Source organism: Urocitellus parryii, chromosome 9, assembly GCF_045843805.1.
Source record: "Urocitellus parryii isolate mUroPar1 chromosome 9, mUroPar1.hap1, whole genome shotgun sequence".
NCBI lineage: Eukaryota > Metazoa > Chordata > Mammalia > Rodentia > Sciuridae > Urocitellus > Urocitellus parryii.
This window is the reverse complement of record NC_135539.1, coordinates 10,710,619-10,729,103: the sequence shown is the minus strand read 5'-3', so window position 1 is coordinate 10,729,103 and position 18,485 is coordinate 10,710,619. Positions and strand designations below refer to the sequence as shown.

The 18,485-nt window shown below is 39.3% G+C and overlaps 1 protein-coding gene across 7 annotated transcripts in view; it reads right to left on the bottom strand.

Moving 5' to 3' along the window:
- Window positions 1-18,485, bottom strand: part of Mrtfb (myocardin related transcription factor B) — a 157,492-nt gene that overhangs the window by 49,511 nt on the left and 89,496 nt on the right. Inside the window, exon 1 of one of the 7 annotated variants that reach the window (XM_026409239.2) lies at window positions 17,869-17,949. The exons of 5 other annotated variants lie outside the window; for them this stretch is intronic. In XM_026409239.2, coding sequence (XP_026265024.2) covers window positions 17,869-17,914 — 46 coding nt within the window. In that variant the 5' untranslated portion in view covers window positions 17,915-17,949. Of the gene's footprint in view, window positions 1-12,626; window positions 13,036-17,868; window positions 17,950-18,485 lie in introns of those variants that run through there. One more of the 7 variants, XM_026409238.2, reaches the window with a different exon arrangement.

The window sequence follows — 18,485 nt, the reverse complement described above, 5'->3', positions numbered from 1 at the left end:
GATATCATGTCTAATAATAGTAGAATTTTATAACTAATCAGCAATAAGGGACCATACGATATGGAAAGAATTAGGGTGATGGGGCTGTGTTTTTAAATCAAGGGGAAATATTTTCAGTGGCCGAGCAACTCAGGTTGAGTACTCTCTTCTACATAAGATATTTACACTTAATGGAATATTTCTGATGTTCTAGAGTAGAAACCTTGAACACAGAACTAAATTTTTCTTTTATTCTAAATTATTTATTCTAAATATATCTCAGGTGATATGAGATATATTTAGACCCAAATCAATACTGGATGGTAATGTGACAAGGTCTTAGAGGTTGCTTTTTGCTAAAAAACAAAAACAAAAATAAAAAAACCCCCCGATTCTTCACTTGACCTGCAAATGTAAACAACTTGGCATCTCTGCCTCCATTTTGCATCTGTCTCCCTTTGCTCTGAGTCACCTTGGATTCTAGGAACATAACTGATAAACATCTTGTCATGAGTGGAAAGGTACCCTAGCCGTAAGAAAGTTACTGTCGCCAGTAAAGGTACCCTACCGGCGACAGTAACTTTCTTACGGCTAAGGACAAGGCCCCTCCTGGCCTGACCAATCTTGAGATAACGACCAACCAGATCACAGTATGACCAAGACCATTTAGGTACACCTCTGGTGCCCCTTGTCTATATAATCTGGGAGCTCATGTCGGTACCTTGAAGACAGGGCTTGAAACTCAGGTCCACTTGCTTCCCAATAGAGCTATATTGATCAAGGTTTCTTTCCTGATTTTCACCATTGCTTTTCAGGTTGAGGGGCTGGACCTTATTTGTTGGGGCCCCCAGGGTTGGGTCTCTGGCCCAGGACTCTGGGAACAGTAAGGAATTGGTCTGGGGTTTGAAAAAGGAAAGACCACATAGGTGATTCCTGGGTTTAGGCTTAAGCACCTGGTAGACAATTTACTGAGATAAGGAACATAGGTTTGCCATTTGGAAGCTCAATACTGGGCCTGTGTGAATAGGAAGTGGAGATATCAAAACAGTGACTGGCTTTTTGGGTCTAGATTTCAGAGACTGGAAAGAATCTGGGAGTTGTCACCTTTGTAGTATTTAAAGCTACTGGAGTTTGCTGAGGAAGAGGATATAAATAGAGAGGGCAAAAGAAGCCCAGGACTGAGGTCTTAAGAAAGTCAACAATTAAAAGACAATCTATGGGTCAGATATGGAAGAATGATGCAAGAAAGGAAATCAGAGGAAGCTGTGTAAGAAGGTGGAAGAACCAGGTAAAGGTATTTCTAGAAGGAGGCATGAATAATAGTCAAATGCTGCTGTTTTAACACAGGAGCTGCTTGAGTGATGAGTGCAAGTTAGGCTGGAGGAGGTTAGGGAGTGAGGGAGGTGGGAGCAAGGGTACAGTTAATGGAAGCATACTTCCCAGATGCTGTGGAGGAGGAGCAGAGAAGGGAAACTTGAGGGTGTGGAACTTCAAGTGGGAAGAGACTCCAGCAAATTTATAACTGATAAAGAGCCAGAGAGAGGAAAAGGCAGGGAGGGAAGGAATGAATATGAATGAGAGGAAGGGTGAGGGTATAAGAAGACAGCCGGTTCCTTGCAGGCTGTGGGGAGGGGATTCAGAACAGGCAGGGTGGCCTTTGCTAAGAGCACTGTCACAACAGCAGGGAGTGAGGACTGGACACCACTGCAGGAAGTTAATACTAACTTCATCTCCACTTACAATTCATGTGAAATCCATGCTTCATTAAAGATAAAGCAGTTGAGTACTCTAATGGATGCTAAAAAGGAGCAACCAAAGATCATAGATTTTTGGTGATATTTTCAGGGGTCTAATTTGCTCACTATAAAATAAGATGCAAGGATTTAAAAAAAAAAGCCAAGAGGCCAGAAATAAAACAGTAGTGTGTCCTGTAAGAGCTGTGCCATCTGCACTGATTAAGCAGACTTCCATCACTACTTCCTGTCCACAACAGCAGCAGAGGTACCCAGTGTGCACATAAATCTAAAGTTCAGACACTATATAACAGGATTTTTTTTGGGGGGGCGGGGGTGCAGTACTGGGGTTTGTATTCAGGGCCTTATACATGCTAGGCAAAACCTCTAACACGAGCTACATCCTCAGCCCTTGAATCAGAAATTTGTACATTATGACTATTTTCAGATAAAAAGGGACAACATTTAAATTAATTAAAAACATTGTGGCAATTATCATTTGAAAAAAGTTGGTCCTTGTAGGAAATACTGGCTTTCATTTCAATGTAAGACCAGAGGGCTGGGGATGTGGCTCAAGCGGTAGCGCGCTCGCCTGGCATGCGTGCAGCCCGGGTTCGATCCTCAGCACCACATACCAACAAAGATGTTATGTCCGCCAAAAACTAAAAAATAAATATTAACAATTCTCTCTCTCTCTCTCTCTCTCTCTCAGACCAGATCTACCATATCCTCAAGAAGCATATGAAAGTGGGGTGACTGCGGATGCCTGTGAGCAGGTCCTACAATCCAGAATGCAGCATTTACCCTGTTAGAAATTAAAGAGCAAAACTGAAAGAAAAACTAAAATGCCAGCAGAACTGCCATTATTCTAGGCGACCACACTGTAGGTTTCCTGCATTACTTTGCCGCATGAGCTTAGGAAGACAATGTTTTCAACACTCAGCTTGGAAATTTACAGGAACTCTGATAACTCTCTGGTTGGCTGTTGCTTCCGTTGCCATGGAAACAGACTGCTAAAAATGGGGCATGTTTCTTTAAACTGATCATACCTTCACACAAATTCCCTTCTCCTTTCTGTCAAAAGTATGCTTCTCGTGGTATGACAATGTGATATTTAGAGTGGGGCCTGGTATAGAATGGCCCAGTATAAAAAATCTCATTTGGTTAAGAAGTAATAGAAATAAAGTACACAGTGGCATCAATGGAAACACACTACAAATAACAGGCACTGCAGAAAGAGCAAAAGCATCCACACAACTGCCTGATCACCAGCAATGCTAAGAGATTAAAACAATATTTGCCTTTTTTTCAAATAACATCTAACAAGAACAACCATGAGTTTTACATCAGAACTTCTAGATTTCTTAACTTATTGTTCCAAAAGAAGTTAACACCTTTTTTTCTTATTTGGGAGGCAATAAAAATTCTACATCCTATCACTGCATTAGAATTACAGTGCAGAGCTCTAGGCAGAGGTGCCTAGGGTTAAAGCTCTGTTTCCTGATCATTCTGTAATGGCAAATGTACATTGTCTAAAAGGTCCTATAATTTCTTAATGGAAATTCCTAAGATAATTTTTCTTTTGTTCTTAGAACCTAACAACGAAACAGAAAAAACAGGCAAATATTGTTGACCCTCCTTTCCCACCCCCAGAATAGTAAGTACCTACTGCTGTATTGAGGCCACTTGATCCAGGCTCAGTATTTTGGTTTTTCTTTCAAGGAACGGGCTCATACATGCATACTTTTCCATATACGTAAATATATACACACTTCAAATATATGCATTTGTGTATCTATATACATAAGTGCAATGAGCACACCAAAACATAAAATATCTGAAATATGTCACAGTTGTATGTTATCTTCACATCATAGTAACTGTGCATAATGATCCAAATGACACTGACCAAGCAGCTATGCAAAGCCTGGAGGGTCACCCAGCTACCCTTGCCACACACAACAGTCAAGCATTGTTCAGGTATTGTGATAGCATGTTTTGTAAAGTAGTACATGCTAGACTCTGCTGTTAATATGGGTTTTGGTGTTTAGGCTCCAATGTAGACAATTTATTGCTCCACTCTTTCAATTCAAATAAATAAGAAAAAGTGTAATTCTAGGCAGTGAACATGCATGCCAGAACTCACAGATTCCATAAACGTAGGTGAGAAATGATTCTTACTAACCAATTGACAGAGACTGGACACTCAGAAATGGCCCTGTGTTCGCCTGCTTCAGCAGCCTAGAAATCGTTCTGACTTTGCCCCAGTCTGGAAAGGATGGCCAGGTAAGGCAAACAGAGCTTTCAAATTTAGGAGGGCCTACTATGTGTCAGGCACCATCCTGGGAGATTTATGTATCATAATTCCCTCATCTCCTAGAAACCTCTCAAGGTGGGTACTCATATTTATTTTTTTCATTTAATTTTTAATTTTGTTATGTATGACGACAGGATGCATTACAATTCATATTACACATACAGAGCACAATTTTTCAGATCTCTGGTTATACACAAGGTAGAGTCACATTCTTTGTGTCTTCATACATGCCCTTAGGGTAATGATGACCATCACATTCTCCCATCTTTACTACCCTTAATCCCCTCCCTCTCCTTTTCCCTATCTAGAGTTCATTTAATCCTCTCATTCCCCCAACCCCCGCAACATTTTATGTATCAGCATCCTTAAGTCAGAGAAATCATTCAGCATTTGGTTTTTGGGATTGGGCTAAATTTGGGCTAATTTCACTTAGCATTATATTTTCCAGCTCCATCCATTTACCTGCAAATGCTGTGATTTTATTCTCTTTCATTGCTGAGTAATATTGCATTGTGTGTATATACCACATTTTCTTTATCCATTCATCTACTAAAGGGCATCTAGGTTGGTTTCACAGTTTAGCTATTGTGAATTGTGCTGCTATAAACATTGATGTGGCTTTGTCCCTGTAGTGTGCTTTGGAACTAAACATTTCTCAGAAGAAGATATATAATCAAGCAACAAATATATATAAAAAATATTCAACATCACTAGCAATTAGAGAAATGCAAATTAAAACTACTCAGATTTCATCTTACTCCAGTCAGAATGGCAGCTATTAAGAATATAAACAACAATAAGTGTTGGCGAGGATGTGGGGAAAAAGGCACATTCATACATTGCTGGTGGGACTGCAAATTGGTGCAGCCAATATGGGAAGCAGTATGGAGAATCCTTGGAAAACTGGGAATGGGATCACCATTTGATCCCACTCCTTAGTCTATACCCATATTTATTTTTACAGAGAAAGTAAGCACTCATCCAACACCACACAATTAGTGAGAAGCAGAACCAGAATTAGGAAAATAATCAGTGCTTCCATAAGGTAGTTTTTCTTAAAAAATAAATTTAGTAAGCAAAAAGAAATATGCCCCACTATTCTATTGTCTTGGCTATGGTATCAAACAACCTCAACAGTGTTTTAAACCACACTGACTCTATTTAAAAAGAAATCTGTACGCTATAATTCCAATAGAAAAAGTTGTATGTGCCAGGAAAAATTCACTGGTGTTACAAACTGAACTGAGTCCCTCTCAAATTCATATGTTGAAGCCCTGAACCCAAGGTAACTGTATTTGGAAAAGTTAAATGAGGGCATAAGGGTGTAGCCCTATTCCATAGGATTAGCATCCTTATGAAAAGAAATACCACAGAGCTTGTTCCTTTTCTTTCTTTCTCTCCCTGTGCACTCAGCAAAGAAACGCCATGTGAACACACAGCAAAGCTATAAGCCAGAAGAGAACCCTCACCAGAAAATGAACCCTACCCAATTTTCCAGGCTCCAGAAGTGTGGGAAAAGTAATTCTTGTCATTTAAGCCACACAGTTTGGGGTATTCTCTTATGGCAGCTTGAGTAGACTAAGACAACTAGGAAGGTACAAAGGAGTTCTAAGTGTATACTCTTCACCACTAAAAAGGCTATTTTTTTTTTTAAAGCCCTGATTATTAGAAAACAATTGAAGGAAATAACTGAAGGAAATTAGAAAATAACTGAAGAATGAATGTGTCAAGCTTAATCTGTATTTTTCTGAAACTTTTTATAATGAAAGCAGACTGGTGTCATGATAGTGTACTACATTACTGTGGAGAGACAAATATGATACAGCGATAGGCACTCAATGCCTATCCCAGTACTGCACACAGACTTTAACCGGGGCCAAGTGGCAATTCTGAAGCACCCCTTCTCCTTTGGATGATGGAATTGGGGTAAATACAGTGGCCCATGAGCATGTTCCTGATGAGCCACCACTGCAGATAGTACCCTTCTCTGAAACAGAATTCACTGAGGGAGAAGCACGGGCACCAGGCTATGAGCTCTGAACACAGAACAAAACAGGCTCAGCCCTTTTCTCAGAGACCCTGCCATTTGGAAGGGAGATGAAGACTTAATAAAATGATCGTGATGGTTGCTTATGAGGACTAAGAGAATCCAGGTGAGTCTGAGGAGGGGCTGGTACAGAGAGGCCTCTGTGAGGAGGTGGCACCTGCAGGGAGGTAAAGGCTGGGCTGAGGGCTTCACAGAGTGGGCAGGACAGGCGTTCTGAAAGAACAGTGCTAGAGGGAAAGTGGAGGGGCGTTCCTGGAGACTGACAGGGCCTTTGGCTCAGGGGTTTTGGATTTTGTTACCTACAAATAAACGGGAATCCATTACGGGGTGTGAAGTAGTGGCCCAACTGAGTAAGCCTTCATTTCAAGACGCCTGCTTTGGTGTCCCTGGAGCGTGACGGACCAACGTGGCAGGACTGTAGGTAGGGGAGAGAAATCGGTTTGCAGCTCTCTGCTTGGGCAGATTCCTGCCACTTGTCTGTTTGAGGAAAGGGGCGTTGCCTGAGTGATGCTGTGCTGTGGAGAGGTGAAGCATTGCCCCGAGGAAGAAGTGACAGATCTGGTGACAGGCTGTGAGGAGCAGGTTAAGAAAAGTGTCAAGGCTACCAGCATGAGCTGCTGGTTGGACAGAGATGGGAAATCCTGGAAAAGTATGTTTGGTGGGAAGAAATAAGAGGCCCATGGGTGACATCAGGGTGGTAGAGAGCTGTGCAGGAATGGAGAGAGGCCCATCCCTTGCTCATCTGTACCAAAGCATATAGCTTTCTCGTGTGTGTGTGTGTGTGTGTGTGTGTGTGTGTGTGTGTGTGTGTAACTTCTACTTGAATGTAGTAGTTTACAACATCCACCATGGGGCTTTTGGAACATTTCTGCTAAATAAAATTATTTCCAATAAAAATTAAACTATATGATTCTATATCAAAAGTAATCATGTCTGGGAGGGGAGAATCTTTTGCTTCTTTGTTCTACCTGTATGTTATTTGAATATGAACACCACATCTCCTATTTTCCCAAACTTTCTTTTTAAAAAATACTAATTTAGTGGTAACTCACTGGTACTAGAATATTGACAGAAAACAAAGGAGTAAAAATTCCCAGATAAATTTAAACAGATATTGCAAAATTCGCATATTATACTTATAGAAGATTTTGTAACACTATTTTGTTTTCGTTGCCTATTTATTTATCTGCTTCTCCACTGTGGTTCAATAAACTTTAATGGAATCAACAACAGCATCAGAATTCCATTATTATATTTTGGCTGTTGACTTTAAAGATGGTCAGAGCAGCACATTGGGATAGGGAGAGCAGCACGAAGTGGCAGATGACAAAAACCAAACACTAACAATTCTACCTAGCCCAGGCAAGCAATCTTACACATCTTGGCAATGCCTTACAGGCACCAACCCATTATATTTTGGGTAAGCCACTAACTTGTAATTGAATTATAAATTATATCTGAAGGTAGTAGCTCAAATCATTATATCCTGTTTAAAATGACGGGGCATAATATTCTTTAAATATTTGGTGCATTATAACAACAACATGTTTGTGAGAGGCAGGACCTTGGGGATGAGGAACAGAAGTGGACCAGACAATTTTATCCCCAACAAATGCTACAGTTTAATAGTAAAGGCAGGACAGATGTATATCACAATGGACTATGGGGAAATGCTATAAAAAGACTCAGATAAAATTCCGGGGAACATACAGGGGAAAATAAGTATTTTCAGCTGATGAGATCAAGTAACTGTCTTTAGGAAATGGCACAGGAACTGAGTTTTAAGAGACTCTGGGCCTGCAAAGCCAGGTGTCAGGAGAAAAGCCTAGAGCAGCCTTATGCAGTAGACACTCATTGATGGAAGACTTTAGTGGCAGCAGCTGACAAATCTCACAATTCAACCCAGTAGCTGAAATGTGGCAAATTAACTGAGGACAGGATTTTAATTTTTTTTCTTATTTTAATTATTTAATTCATATATATATATATATATATATATATATATGAATTAAATAATTAATTTTTAAACAAACAAATTTAAATTTAATTTTCAAACAAACAAAAACTAACCTTGCCAACAGTGAGTAGAAAACTGAACATATTATATTATATATTTGAGACAGGGTTTCACTAAGTTGCCCAGGGTGGTCTCAAATGACCCTCTTGCCTCAGTCTTCTGATTAGCTAGGACTACAGGTACATGCCACCATACCCAGCTTCACTTCAAGTGGCAGATGACAAAAACCAAATGCAGGTCCTATTTTAAATTTAAATGCCTATCTGTGGCTAGTGGAAAGCTCAGGTAGAATTATATATGTTTATTTCCATTACTTCAAAGTTTTGGTGCTTTGGCAAAGATATTTAATCTATATTACTATACTGTCACTATAACCTATATTTCTAGGATCACTCAAAACATGTCAAATGTTCATTTTCTTCTAAATAAATCTACCACAGATATGTACCAGCACAACATATTAAATTACTCCATGTTTCCTGGGCAACTACCACATCAAATGCTCTATCTCAGCTATTCTTTGTAATTCCATGGCAAAATTGAGTATGTGGTTTGTGGGGATACCCCCCAAATCTGTAGCTCCTCCTTGCTACCCATGCTATGGTTGAGCCACACAATAAAAGGAGCCCAGATCTCCGAGTCACTTCTTAGAGGACAGTTGCCTAAGACACAGTACCCAATTGAGTGTGTTCTGAGCAAGAGCTGCAATTTGAATGATTAGAACACTGCATTTTGGGGTTGTTAGAGCACTTTAAGCCCAAGAAATTAATACACAAGTCAGTTTTCCTTCTGTGGTGCCTTATTTTCAACAATAGAGAGTTCTTTATATGGAATATCAATCTTTCCTTTTTTAAATTCATTTACTATCATTTTACCTTTGATAAATATGGAAGATAACTTATTTGTAGCAATGGAATTACGATTTATTTCTCTCAATGACATATTAAAATGTTTATCTAAATAAATTAAATCATCTCAATTTAGTTGATTTTTCCTGAAAATTCATAATTATCAATTTTTTGTTGTCACAGAGTGATTTGTAACATCCTTCTTGGTTGCTGCTGTAGAAATTAAATTTAAATCTCGTGTTCAGCATAATTAGAAATTGTTCAAAGTGTTTTGGAGACAAATTAGAAGCTGAGATTTCCTATTGCTGCTTTGAACAAAGAAATTAATTTAAAGGGACTGCACTATTTTGAATTTGTTCAGGGGAATGTATGACTTTTATTGCTACTCTCATCTGGAGCAGAAATTAAGTTCTCCAACTACACATGTTGGTTGGTATTTATCAAAATGTTTATGTAAGCATTAACAGAATTGTGAGGTGATGTGCTTTATTGTCCAAACAATTCCCTGGCATATGATGACAACTTTTCATTCATAGGTGGTGAACGTAGGACCTTTCCTTCAGACTGAAGATGTGGCTCAATGGTACAGAGTGCTTGCCTAGCATGCGAGAGGCCCTGCGTTTGATTTTCAGCACCACAAAAACAAAACGAAACCCCAGAATGTATTACTACATTTTCTTGTTAAGATATTACATAAATTCTTGACTCCTATGATTATTTCTTACAAAGTATATTTTCTTCCCCTATCCCACAATAATCTCAGACAATTAGCACTGTCAATAATTACAGGAATTCGAAGATATCTCAATATCAGCAAGCCAGTAAGAAGCAGAGTACATTTATAGTCCCTTAGAGTCGTTGTAAGTTGGCAACTCCAGAGACCAAATTGGTGTCCATATGATTAGGATCAAACTAACATTTATTCTTCTTTTATTACGAGAAACTTACAATTCAAACATTTTAAAAAATTCTAGAGGTTGTTTTTCCAAACAAAAACTAACCTTGCCAACAATGAGTAGAAAACTGAATAACACTGATGTGAAATATAACACCTTTAGTAAGTGTCCCTTAACCAAGGAGGCATAAACTATGAGGCAGTGTTAACAGTCGCTTGTGTATTTGTCCCATTTGACAAAACAGCATAATTAAACTCTAGGGCATTTTGAAACCATTCAGAGATCTTTGAACAACTGCTGTCATATCATGTCATGTCATATCATAGTCCTTCAGGAATTAACACAACTGATGCATATGACCCAATACCTAAAAGCAGACAAAGCTGCCCAGGTGCTTGTCTTGATTTTGTCTGCCAACCTCTTAAGCTGACAACTGATGGTCAATCTGCAGGCAGTAACTGTGACACACTGAAATTCAGTAGTTCAGTTTTTCAGAGGAAACAAAGTCATTTTCAAATGACTCCCAATTAAAAAAAAAAAAAGCAGCTTTCCACAAGATGTCCCTGAATTAGCAGACCACCTTTTATATAAGTCTGTATTATTTGCAAAAAATGAGCAGAGATATGATCTGGTAAGATATTAATCAAAATCCCGTCAGTGAAAACTGTGGTGAAACAGATGAATTTTACTATCCAATCATTTCTGTGGAATGTTTTGAAACATGGAAGTTCTTCTTCTACCTCTTTATACCTATGAATTTACCAGACAATAATATACAGACTACTTTTCTACTTTGAAACTATATACCAAATTTTAAATAGAAGAAAAAAGTAACAAAGGATTAAAATTAGGTAAATAAGAGGGGAAGATGAGAAATTGATATTAAACCTGGTATCTCATAAAAATAGTAGGAAGTTAATATTGTATATCCTCTTTGTAAAATTGAGGAAACTGAGGTTCAGAGCAGGGAACCTGTCCAGCGACACAAAACTAGTAAGCTATGTCTTGATATCTGAACCTGAGGACCTCTCGCTCAGTCCATGTTCTTTTGCTCAGTCAACATTACACTACTGCTCTTGTATAAGCCCCAGAATTGTTAGGAAGACTCCATACATTATGTAATCATCTCGGCTCTACTTCGCTGTTGACTCCTACCCTGTTTTCATCTACCTACTTACCAACTAGCGTATTAGGGACCGAACCTAGGGCTAGGCACACACTCTACCACTGAGCTACACCCCCGTTCCCTGTCTTTTTACTTTTAATCCTTGCTTTCTAAGCTCCTTAATCATACTTGGCTGTTTTGATTCTTTTTATTTCATTTTCCTCTACTTTGCTGGGTTTTCAAGTAGCACAAAACCTCTTTTCAATATATGGTATTAATAGAAGCTCAGTGCTTAAACTTGACATAAGTGATACATAGATAAGCCTTATTAAACTTTTAAATTTAACATTTAAAAATTTTTAAGTTCCTTTCAATGAGTCTCCTGAAATGTGTCCTAAAAATCTGACTGGCATTGATTTTTATAAGAATCTACAATAAATGCATGCTGTGCACAAGCAGAAGCAACCCACTGTTCAGTTCTTAGCAACAGCTATTTATATTTTATTGTGTGTCATTTGTTTCGATCTAGGTGTTTTTTTACCCATACCCAAAAGTAGTTCAACCCCAGCAAGTCCAGCTATTGTTTCTTATCTTTTAAGTCTGTAATACTCTTGTCATCACATTCATCCATTGTAAATGCCTCAAAGAAAAAAAGGAGATGTAAGCTTTTGGAAGAAGCTCAAAGAGTGACTTAGGCTGACAAACTACATTTACACTCTGGGTCTCTGTATAAGATGAGCAAGAGCCAGAGGGGAGACAAGGGGGTGGCTAATGGAGGTAGAAGCATAGAAAAAGAAAAAAAGAGTTACCATGGGGGTCTGTGTCTCCCAAAGAGGATGGAAAAAAAAACAAAACAATTTCATATTAAATCGGTAGAGGTGGCCCTCATGTTTCAAATTTAGGAAAAACTTACTTTCTACAGACCCTGAATTTCTTAAACCATAGCCCTAGATCTCTGGATGCTACAGCAAAGCAGCCTTCCATAGAGCTTGCCACACTTCAGTATGATCAGACAGGACAGGGAACAGCAATGCCATATCTTTGGCCATTTAAAAAAATCAATCAGTGAGGTACATGTGTTAGCAGTGGTCACCAACAATAATTGACAGTACAAGCTTATTTTTTGATTGCTTTGTTAAAATAAACAAACTCCAAATGTTTTTATGCTTCTTAAAACAAAATGATGCAATGCACATCACAACCAAATAATCCATCGTTTTAGGACTTAATTCAGAAAGAGCTAGCTACCTTATTGGCTTCAGATAATAAAATATTATCATGTTAATTGGGGAAAATTAATTTCCTTGGAATTGTGTGTTTAAAAACCTAAAAGAAGCCGTGTTTTGGCTAATACTGAAAAGGAAATGTCCTCTCCAAAAAACCATGATGGTGGGGGAAAAAATTAGGAAAAATGAGAAAATATACAAAATGAACCTGGAAAGATTCGGTTAAAATTAAGACCGGCTTCTTAAGTCCCCTATCAATCACTGCAAAATCCCCGGAGTTCTATCAGCTAATGAATCTTAAGTAAGTGCCTCACGCTTTCACTGCACAGAACTTGGACCACGTAAGGGCTCTGGGCGAACAGAGAGCAGACACATGGATAGCAAGCAGACAGACAAGCTTGCCCTGTAGATGGGAATGGGAACCTGGCCATCCTGCCCCTACCCACAGACAGACTGACCTTCCTTGAGACTTTTCTGGTTGCTCCCCTCAAGGCATTCCTTTTCTTTTAAAGGTTCAAAATCTCCAGCAGTTAAAATTTCTGGGAAACCCTGTTGCTGCTTCTTGGAGCTATCGATCATGGTGAGAGGCTTCCAGAGACAGGCAACATCCAGCAGGAGAAAGGCTCGGTTGGCAGGATGGCAGAGAGTGGTGCTCGGAATACTCTGGCCCCTAGTCCTTGGTTGCTCCTCACAATACCCCGATTGCTGGCAACTATGTCTTTAAGTAGCTGAAGGCAGCCATTACCCTGGAGTTCCCAGATTGACCTGCAAACACACTCATGCTGCTGGAAAGCCTCGACTCTCTCCCACATCGGGAGGCAGAGCTTGTGAGGCACGATTCTAAAATCCCACCCCTTTTCCCAGCCAGCCCCCTTCCTCTTGCCATTCCAGCTTCCCCCGCACTGGGTGCTTCAATCTGCAGTTTGATGGTCCGAATCATCTGACAAACACTGAGTCAAGCAGTTAAAAATAAATCCTCTAGTTGTTAGAAGAGAAGACTATGCTGATACCTAAGGAGACAAACTGCTGCCTGTGGTCTTTCTCAGTCTCTCCATAAACACAGCCGCAGGCTGTGGAAATGCTTTGTATCGACCAGAGGAGCACATTCATTACTCATTAAGTTCTCTAGCTAAACAAACCGCAGGCTAAGACATCTAAAGGAAGCAGAGGCACCACACTGAATAAACCTGCTACTAACATAGCTGGATGAAATGCAAGTCACTGAGCTATCGAAGTCTTTTTGTGGTGTGCTGTTTGTTGCATAGGGCTCTCCCTGGCAGGGTCAACGCTCTTTGTAACAGGGAAATGTTTAGTAATTGCAGTTTTCTTCCTTTGGCGATTCAGACCTGAGCAGCAGTTTTCCTTTGTGCCACTAGTCGGCTCAGAGAGTGAACATTACCATGATTTTTATTTTTAAAGGAAAAATCTCCTCCCATTTATTAAAAGCAACAACATCACCAGCTTCTATTTCATAACAGATTCAATCAGCCATCAGCCCAAGTTTAATTTCATGGGAACTACGGACATCGGGAACCTCTCGTGCAAGTCACACACTGCTGTTCACTGCGCATAAAGAATGCTGCTGGAAGGAAATCTCTGTCTGGAAAGTCCAGGAAATGTGCAAACAAGCCTGTTTCCATGTACACCAAGTATGTATCTGTAGCCAAAATAATACGGTTTTAAAAAATGGTTCAAAGTATGCTCCTTTGCAGAGAGCTTCCATAAAACCCACCAGAGGTTATAACAGCAGTAGAATCTGAATCCTGTTCCATGAGGTGTTCTTTCTGTAAAGTTTTTTAGAACTAACATTCAGCAGAATGCCTCGAACTATTAAGAGTTTTCAACATATGGCATAAGTTGAAAATGAATAAATAAAAGAGTGAATAAATTAAAGCAGAAGGAAGTGTAACAGGAAAATGGTTAATAAAACTCAAGAGTTCTAAAGATGTCCTAGATCAATAGCCAAAAGCCATTAATTTGAGGTGAACAAACATTCTCTAAAGCAAGCACATTTTTTCTTTAAAAGAAAATGTACAAGGGTTCATTTTCTTTTATGAAAATGAATCTTTTTGTGGCTCAGTGGGTAGAGTGCTTGCCTAGCATGTGCAAGGTGCTGGGTTTGATCCCAAGCACCACATAAAAATAAATAAATAAAATAAAGGTATTGTGTCCAACTACAATTAGAAAATGTTTAAAAAATAAAAAAAAAGAAAATGTACAAATACACTTTAATTATGCAACTGACATAACTCTCCTGTGGGGTAGAGCTTCACATCTTTAAAGCCAAGAATATCAACATGGTTTTCACAAAGATGGGGCGGGACTAAGCATTCTGTCCTGTGTCTCTCACTCCAAGGCTGGTATGCATTAAACCCACACTGTTCTAGAAAGATTGCTATCTTTCCTTCTCCTGCATCTCTTGAAAATGGCATTACCCAACACATGACATGCTTCTTGTCAATGGAAATTCCCTCTGAAGCAACTTAAACCCATCCAGGGATGCCTAAACTTCTGTAGGAACAGTAAGGAGCTTACCACACATTTCAATCATGCCCTCAAGCCTTCTGCTGCTATCTCTGATCTCAAGGATTGTTTTCTAATGAAATTACTCCTTTATTAAAGGAGTAATTAAAATATCACTTTTTAGCTTTTTCTTAAATTTCTTATGGTCTATGATAGTCAGAAGCATTAGACTTTATTTATTTAGGTTCTGGGGATTAACTCAGGGGTACTTTATCACTGTCCTACATCTCCAGTCCCTTTTATAATTTTTTTTTAAATTTTATTTTGGTACAGGATCTTGCTAAATTCCTGAGGTTGGCCTTGAACTTGGGATCCTCCTGCCTCAGCCTCCCAAATTGCTTGGATTATTGGTGTGTGCTAACATGCTTGGCTTGAGGATATTCTTTAGGTTGGTCACTCAAGTAGATGTTCTGCAAAGATTATCTCACTTAACCACCAATAATCCTTTTTTTTTGGCAGGGGGGTAGCAGGGATTGAACACTCAGGGGCACTCAATCACTAAGCCACATCCATAGCCCTATTTTGTATTTTATTTAGAGACAAGGTCTCACTGAGTTGCTTAGCACCTCGCTTTTGCTGAGGCTGGCTCTGAACTTCCAATCCTCTTGCCTCAGCCTCCCGAGTTGCTGGGATTACAGGTGTGAGCCACCATACCCGGCTACCAACACACCTTATGATCACTATGATTATATGTACATAATAGACATTTTTACAGATCAAGACCAATGCCATAAAGTCTGAATGTGGCAGCTTGGAATTTAATCAGTGTTAGTTCTCCAAAGCCCAAGTCCATTGTTTTGCACTGTATTATCTATTGTTCTTTGTTTGTTTGTTTTGGGTACTGGGGATTTAACACACAGGTGCTACACTCCCAAACCTTTAAAATAATTTTTTTTATAGTTTCATATTTTTTGTTTTAATTAGTTACACGTGACAGTGCAATGATCTTGACATATCATACATTTGAATGATATAATTTTAATGCACCCATACATACAGAACCAGTTAGAGGCTCGTATAGTTGTGTATCTACTCAGGTTCCTGGATTTGTCAGAATATAATTTCTCATTTTTCTGAGTGTACAGGTTGCAGAATTGCATTGGTCATGCAGTCACATATATATATAAAGCTGGGTTTTGCTAAGTTGCTAAGGACCTTGCTAAGGTGGCGAGGCTGGCTTCAAACTTGTGATCCTACTACCCCAGCCTCCTGAGTCTCTGGGATGAAGTCATGCACTACTACTCCTAGCTTGCCTATTGTCTTTTAGACTATGCCCCATTTCTAGACTTCAGTATGATCTTTAGGATAGGCTTAAGAGCAGAAGCCACAACTTTTAAGACCTCTGAAAGGATAAGAGAAAAGAAAGCCAACATAATCATACTGGAATGATTTAATAAAAGCATTTTAACTTTTTATGAAATAATTACCAACTTTATAGAGTGTTTATACATGTCACAATCTAAGTACTTTTAAATATATTATTCTCATTCATCCGATTGACAGACTTGTGAGTTCAACATTATTATTCCAATTTTTCCTCAAGACCAAGGGAAAAAAATCAAATACTTTGTCAGAGTCAGATATCTTCTTTAAGTTGTAGCCAGGATTCCAAAGCAGGCAGCCTGGTTCCAGGGCCTACATTCTTACTTTGCAAAAAGAACAATAAAAACAAAAAACTCAAACATTCCCTTTTCTAGGATGTTGCTCTTAAATCCTGAAAAATGCTCAAATGACTTTAGGTGACAAATCCAGGAACCTGAGTAGATACACAACTATACGAGCCACTAACTGATTCTGTGTATATGGGTGCATTAAAATTTTTTCTTCTTTTGTGGACTGTCTGTAAGCTTACTGCTTTCACCAAAATCCCAATAATCCCAATAAGGAAACACTGTCCTGTGGTAGGTTTATATCGTCTTTGTAGTTTTGAAAGGAAATAAATTCTCCATAGTAAAGGTGCCTGGAAGAACATTTATTTTACTATTTTCCAGAAAACAATTTAAAGTAATTTCAAACTCAGAGCCCTTTTCCCATGAACCATTTGAGTAGGTTTTGACATGATACTTCTTTTCTTCTTCTTTTTTTTTTGGGGGGGGGGGACACCAGGGATTGAACTTGGGGGCACTTGACCACTGAGCCACATCTCCAGCCCATTTTTGTATTTTATTAGAGACAGGGTCTCACTGAGTTGCTTAGCATCTCACCATTGCTGAGGCTGGCTTTGAACTCTCAATTCTCCTGGCTCAGAGGAGCCACTGGGATTACAGGCATGCGCCACCACGCCTGGCAACAAGGACTGCTGGCACATAAAACCTAAAACAAGGATATTCTCCTTCAGAGATACAATACAACCACCAGTATTGAGAAATTAATACGAATATGACACTGCCAATGATCCAAAGCTCCATTCAAATTTCACGAACTGTCTCAACAATATCCTTTATAGCAGAAAGATCCAACACAAGATCACAAAGTTATCAAGCCTCTTGTTGCTTCCATCTCAGTTTCTCAGTCTTTCTTTCTCTGAATTTTGATTACAGGCCAGTTGTTTTATAGAATCACCCACAATTTGGGTTTGCCTAGTGTGTTCTCACGGTTAGTCAGGAGACGTACCCTGGCAAAATTGCTACCATTCCTTCTACATTTACAGATGCTCTTCAACTCACACCCTGTTAACCCACTGGAAACTAAAAATACTGTTAAGTTGAACATGTATTTAACAATACACATAAACTATAGAACATTATCAGCAACACAGCACCCTGTGAAGATCTGGCTGTTTCCCCTGGTGATCCTAGGGTTGACTAGGAGCAGTGGCTCACTGCTGCCACCCAGCATCACAAGACCAAATCAGAGTGCTTACTGCAAGCCCAGAAAAAGTTTAAAATTCAAAGTATGGTTTCTGCTGAACATGTCGCTTCTGTACAACTATAAAGTTGAACAATCATAAGCTGCACCATTGTAAGCTGGGGATACACTATATTAGTGGCACATTCAACTGTAAGAAGAATACCTGGTTTATATTGCCTATTTACATCAGCATACATTCATGGTTTGCTACTTCATGCCTTGTGTTATACCTGTTACTCTTATTATGTTCAAGTTATCCCTGTTTTGCCAATAGAGACTCTCACAGATTCTTGTCATGGCCCTAGCATTCTTTGAGCACTTTCTTACTTTCTGGCACAAGATGTTCCAAGCTTATCTTGTACTTCTGCCCCATTTAGAAACAGGTCTGGAGACTAGGTGTGCTCACTGCTCTTAGGGTTGTCAGCGTTCCCAGACATTCTCTGTAGACACAGCTGGAAAATAAAATATGTCTGTGAGTTGGTGTGTGTGTACACACACACTCACATTTACATCTCTCTCTGTTAGGAGACGTACAATGCATCCATAGTTAGTCCCGACTTTCTACATATATATTGAAAACCACAATTCACTATGGTGCTTCCAAATCACTCATTTTCTCTTTTCTATATTTATGGCCACCTTTTCCTACAGGGAGAAGTTTTCTCCCATGGTCTCTCCCACCTAACTCATGGATGCCCTATAACCCCCACCCCTGCCACTGCTATAGCCACCCTGTGCCCCTGCTACCTGGCCCATCACTTCCATCTGCAGAGGGCAGCTGCCTTGCTCAGCTCCACACAGTCTTTTGTATTGAATTAGGGAGGGAAGGGGATATGCATTATTTCTCAGTAAGAGAAGCCCACAGTTGTCACATAAATTGCTCTCTAGATTTGTTCTTGTTCCTTACTGTGTATGCTACATCACCTTCACTGTCATTTGGCTCT